A 6,242-nucleotide genomic window follows, 5' to 3' on the forward strand; every position below is an offset into this window, starting at 1 on the left:
TAGGTACCAAATAGAATATAGACAGATGCTTAACTAGTGAACCAGCAGGCCCATTCTTGTCACAGTAACACAACGAATTGAACTTAAACAGGCAAAGCTTGCTTATAGGTTGTTTTAAAAACAATAAAACTTTGACAATGCGATTCGAACCCCAGACTTTAAACACAAAACCAGAAATATAGAAATTAATTACTGCAGATTTTTCTCAGTTAAAATTTAAAATTTTGAGGCGTTACGCTGTAAGATTGTCTGGTCAAATTGAAAAATTATGCAATGCAGCTGACAATATGATTCAAGCCACATATAGTTTGACTCATGCTATAGATCCATATAGCATTCCACACGCAATCAAAGTGCTTGATAGCATGTTGGGGGAAGTTCTAGAAGCTAGTCTACTACACTTTCTCACTAAAATTATTTCTCAATAAGTACAAGAGAATTCTGTTTTTATCAATTAATCCTAAGATTAGAGCTTCGTGGCTTAAGACAGAAATGGAGGAGATTTGAATTTTTTATTTTTATTTTTTTGTCTTCTGAGGTCTAAAGATATCTACTATGTGACAAAACAATAGTTGTTTATGTTTGGTTTTTGGATAGTGAATTTATGTTCTACTTAGTTATGTGTAATCTAGTTTTATCAATAGTTGTTTATGTTTGATTTTGGATATAAAATTTGCTCACAAGTGATGAGTATTGTTGACAATTTGAACGGTGATGAAAGTGATGATGAAAGGGGGAAGAAAGAGATTTTACAACTCATGGAATGTTTTAACAGGTTATTTGTTGTTGTATATTCTCCTGTGCAATTATATTATAAGAAGTATATATTGAAGCAACCATGCATGGGTTGAAAACAATCAGGTGAGACATGGATCCAAGAGATCCTTGACGGTCATGGATTATGTTGTATGATTAATTTTAGGATGTTAAAAATTGTATTCACAAGTTTGTTGAGAGTTTTAGAGACAAGATACAATTTGCAAACTTCAAGACACATATCTTCTCATGAAATGTTGAGAATTTTTTTGTACATCTTAGGCACCAATGCAAAAGTTTCCCAATGTCAAGAAAGATTTTAAAGGTCTAGAGCAACAATAAGTTGATACTTTGCAATTGTGCTTAAGAAAGTTTCAAAGATGGTCATTAATCTAATTGCACCTGATGATCATTTTTTTAGTTCAATACCTGAATAAATACGAAATGATTCTAGATATATGTCGCATTTTAAGATTAAAATTTAATATTAATTATTATATTTTAATTTTTTTTACGATTAAAAATATGCATGGGACTAATATAATTATTTGTTCAAAATTGCATGGGCGCATTTGATGGTACTCATATTGCCGTTATTCTTCCACCGAATGAATAAATTCTCTACATTGTAAGAAAATGTGTCACGACTCAAAATGTTATGGTAGTTTGTGATTTTAATATGTGTTTCACCTTTGTTAAGACTGGATGAGAAAGACCGACGCATGGCACAAGAATATGCAATTCAAGATCCAAAATACAAATTTTTGCACCCACCAAATGATAAGATATTTCATTTATTTCTTTTTTAAAATAATAAAGTATAAGTTCTTTAATTGATAATTTTAGAAAAATAAACAACTCTTGAATTAATTGTTTATCATATTATGACATGTAGAAAAATGTTATCTTGTGGTTTATCATAATTGTTTATCATATGATGATGATGATGGTGAATTAAACAATTCAAGTGATTTTGAAATAGAATTAACAAGATATGCTATAGCTTCTAGTTTAGTGAATTCACTTTAAATTACAAATGCTAATGTAAATTTTGTAAAATTTATATTTGGTATATAAATATTACCTTTTTGAAACTTTTAATCCAAATACATATAATATTTTAATTTGTTAGGTTTATGTTTTCTATGTTATGTTAATATCTAATATGGGTTATATATTCAAATTACATTTTAAAATAAAACAATACAATTGTGTTAAAATAATTAATTAAAAAATTATTTTTAAAATAAAAAAATGTATTAATATCTAATTACAAATATTTAATGGTTATATTTAAATACTTAAAATATAATTTATATATTCTAATTAAATTTTATAAATAATTTATATTAATTACTTAAAATATTTAAAATTTATATTTCATATATTAAAATATTAACAACAAGTTATAATAAAAAATTTTATTCTTACTAAAATATCATAATATTAACTAATTTGAACATTTTCTAAAAGCATATTTGTTAGTTTATAATACCATGTCTAAAATGGATATTTTATTTCTCAAAAGTACTTTTTGACAGTAATATTAAACACTTAATCTTAAATCAAACTTTTCAAAAATACTTCTCAAAAGTATTTTTCACAACACTTTTTAAAAGTAATTTTCAAAAGTTAATGCTAAATTAGCCTTAAGTCTGTTCTAGTGTCACGGGACTAAATTAACAGTGGCCGATGACATTAGTCAAAGCTTGACTTAGATAAAGAATTTCAAGCATTAAATTAGCTCAACTCAAATTAGAATAAACAATTAAAAATGATTTTTATTTAAATTTAATTATAAAAATATATTAACATTAATATAAAATAATTTTAATATTTTATAATATATAAATAATGAATAGAACTGTGGAGTTGAGCTAAGGTAGGTTGATTTTAGGCTTAGGTTTGAAATTCTTTTTGAATTGAGCCACAAACTGTACATGGACAATTTTAAGTTCTAAGTAAAAGCATGTATTTTAAACTTATGCTTAATTCATTTATATATTAACCTAGATATGAAGTAATTAAAATTTTAATAAAATTAATTACTATTATTTAAAGAAATTAATGGAAAAGAAATGGATTTAAATATGAAATTAAAGAAATACGAATCTCAAAGTTAATATATAATTAAATTAAATTTAGTTTAAAATATTTACATGCATTTGTATAAAAAATTAAAATCAAAATTAAAAGAGAAGACAAAAGAAAATGTAATTATCATTTAAGACAATATATTTTAAAATTAACCTACATATTTTAATTGAAAAGATTTAATATATGCAATTTATAATTTAATTTAATAATAATTAAAAAGTATAACTAATTAGATTTTTAATAAAAACTTATAAAAGTAATTAGCTATACTTCAAACCATAAAGGAAAAATAGAGTTTTTATCTTTAGGAGTTTTTCCGATTAAAGAGTGTTTTCAAGTTTTGATTGTGAAGTAAGAAGTTTAATTTAGAATGAAGATGAGATAAATATTAGGCATGAAAGGAAACATTGTATTGAAGGGTAATATAGATCATGCGGTGGTTATTGTGTCCATTTCAATCCAACGTACAGCTACAACAATCTTCCACACAAGTCCAATTATATTTTTCAGAAACATTGTCATTCAAAGTAGTAAATAAAAAAGATGATAAATTCAATTACATTCACACTAACAGATTTCTACCTTGGTTCAGCAGTACAAAAAAGGAGCTGACCACCATGGGAAACATTTCCAATTCCTTATAAATACAATAGGCTAAGGACCCTGACCTGCCACTGCAACTACCAAAAACTCGATTGCAGTGAGCTTAACTGTTTCAAGAAATGAAACATACCCTTTTTTTTTCTTTTTTTCTTTTTTTAGGATTTTAAAATAGAATCCCAATCAATCTCATATGAAGGGTATTTCGATAACATAAAGTTTTCCGAAGAAAAACCAAATTCAGGCCATGAATGTTCGTTTAAATTCGAGAATGTAAGATCTGGTAAAGGTGAAGATTCTGCTGACACCTCGTTCTCCGACACAACCGGAGACGAAGATGAAGAGGAGTTCTCCAACTTAACTGTCTTTTCCTCAGGTTCAGGCGTTGCCACTTGAACCTTGTCCTTCTTCATTTCCTTTGATGTTTTTTTCTTGTTCCCTTGCTTTTGGTCTTGTTCCAAGCTTTCACAAATGGCTTGAAGCTTGGCATCAACGGAGGAATGCAAAGGCTTGTATTCACCAATGTGGGAACCTTGGTGGCGAAGGTTAGGGAAGTTGAGTCTCGCTGAGTCACCTCTAAGTTTATAGGCTGCTTTGTCATAAGCCAAGGCTGCTTGCTCGGCTGTTTCAAAAGTGCCTAACCAAAGGCGAGTCCGGTTCTTAGGTAGCCGAATCTCAGCGACCCATCTTCCCCAGTGACGTTGCCTAACACCTCTGTAAAGCTTGGTAGGTTTGGGTGGTGAACCCATCTGTTTCATTGAGACTGGTTTGGGGCTAAGAAACCTGACCATATGGTTACTGCTGAAGCTGGGTTGGGGATTTTGGTAAAGGTAGCTAGGGTGGTAGGTTTGGAAATGGAACTGAGCCTGTACTTGGTTGGATTGAGCTTGGTCTAAGTTGTTTAGACCAATAGTTGAACCAGGTTGAGGCTCTTGCAGACCTGAAAATGCTGGGTAAAAAGTGGCTTGTGTTTGTGAAGAAGATAAAGAATTGTAAGAAGGGGAAGGGGAAGAACAAGAAGCACTTTTCATAAAAGGTTCAAGTGCTTCCATCAATTCTCCTCCATAGAAATCTGATTGAAATGCTCCGCTACTATTAAAATCCATTGTAGCTGTCATCTCTTCAAACCGAAAGAAAAAATAAAGAAGACGAAGAAGAAGAAACAAAGTCAAATAAAGCAACCTGTTTCTTGACAAAACATAAGCACAGGTTTGAAAATCAGAAAAAGAAAAAAAGGATTAATCAAGGAGGCTCTTTAAAATATATAACCCCTCGAATCCAAGTCTAAAAAATCAAACTTTAAGGGACCAAAAATCACCCTTTCAGTTGATTTTATCTACAGAACCAAAAAAAAAAATCTAAATTTTGCTTGGAAAGTGAAAAATATTGGAAGTCTAAAAAAAAACTGGATCTCGATTCTGAAAACACCTGGCTTTTGAAGAAATCCTTGTCTAAGTTCTGAAAAACAATCCCAAATATCAGATTCTATTTTTTCAAAGACAGATGATTAACAGAAAGGGATTCAATGAAGCGGGATGAGGGGGGGGGAAGAATGTTCACAAAGAAAAACCCAGAATTAATCAAAAGTTTAAATCTTGAAAACAGAATGAACAGAATAAAAAGAAGAAAGAGCTTTTTTATTTTCCCTCAAGTAATTTGGTGTGAACAACTCTCGGCCTCACTTAGGGATTTCTTTTCAGCTCCTTCTGTTTATATAATGGTTGGGCTCCTTCATTAACTCTCTTAATCAGGGTTAAGACTTTTAACCTCACTTTTGATTGCTTTAACCCATAATCTTTTGAAACGCGTGGGGACATTCTTCCTTCCTACACACGTGTCCTGCTCTTTACAGGTGTTGGTGGTCACTCTAATATTTCTCGCGGATTTAATTGCACTATGTTTGACATTTCTTGGATAAGTGTTAAATTAGAATGGGTGGAAAAATTTTTACTTAATCGAGTTAATAAATTATAATTTATTATTTTAATTCGATTTAAAATTATTTGAATGAAATTAAATAAAATGAAATTTGTTATAGTATAATTAATTTTATATTAGAATGCATAAATTTAAATATATATATTTAAAAAAATTCAAAGGAAAATAATAATAATAATAATTTAATATAATAAACTTGAATTATTAATTAACTTATTTAAGTCTCCAAAATTGTTATTCTAAAAATTATTAATTTTTAACTTTTCATATATTTTTAGATTTTTTTGAAATTTATAATTTTTTAAAAATTAGAATTTTTATAAATATTTTGAATTTTAAAAGTTATTTTGAATTTTGAAAATTATCTTGATTTTTTTGGTAATTTTGTTTAAAGTGACCAATTTACTCATTTTTAAAATTTACAGGGACCAAAAGGGTATTTACATCAATCTGTTATTCGAATTGTAAAATTCAACTCAATTCAAACTCAAAACTCAAATTACTTATTAGAGTTTACTCAAATAATTTGATTAACTCAAAATGTAATTTTTTTTTTCAATTTTTTCGAATCAAATCGAGTTCTACTCACCCTACTTTGAGTTATTGCTTTTTTTTCTCCCTATTTTTTAATAAAATGATATTTTAAAATAGGGTAAATAACTTAGTTAGTCACTTAATTTTCAAAATCTTTTTAATTTTCAAAACCTTTTATTTTTGGCACAAGAAAATAAAAGACATAATAATTTTTTTGCTCTCCAACTTTACAAAAAAATCATTTTAACCCTCAATTTAATTTTTTTATCTCTTTTAGCCATTGAAGTTACTTTTTTTTTGTCAAATCACTCAAAAAT

General features: G+C 28.2%; 1 protein-coding gene across 1 annotated transcript; it reads right to left on the bottom strand.

Moving 5' to 3' along the window:
* Positions 1–3,350: 3,350 nt before the first annotated feature.
* Positions 3,351–5,133, bottom strand: LOC108458213 (ethylene-responsive transcription factor RAP2-4-like). Its single transcript, XM_017757518.2, has one exon. It carries the CDS (start codon positions 4,569–4,571, stop codon positions 3,612–3,614), a length of 960 nt encoding a protein of 319 aa, XP_017613007.1. The 5' UTR covers positions 4,572–5,133; the 3' UTR covers positions 3,351–3,611.
* Between the last annotated feature and the right edge of the window lie 1,109 nt (positions 5,134–6,242).

The sequence above is a fragment of the Gossypium arboreum genome, chromosome 3, assembly GCF_025698485.1.
Source record: "Gossypium arboreum isolate Shixiya-1 chromosome 3, ASM2569848v2, whole genome shotgun sequence".
Taxonomy (NCBI): domain Eukaryota; kingdom Viridiplantae; phylum Streptophyta; class Magnoliopsida; order Malvales; family Malvaceae; genus Gossypium; species Gossypium arboreum.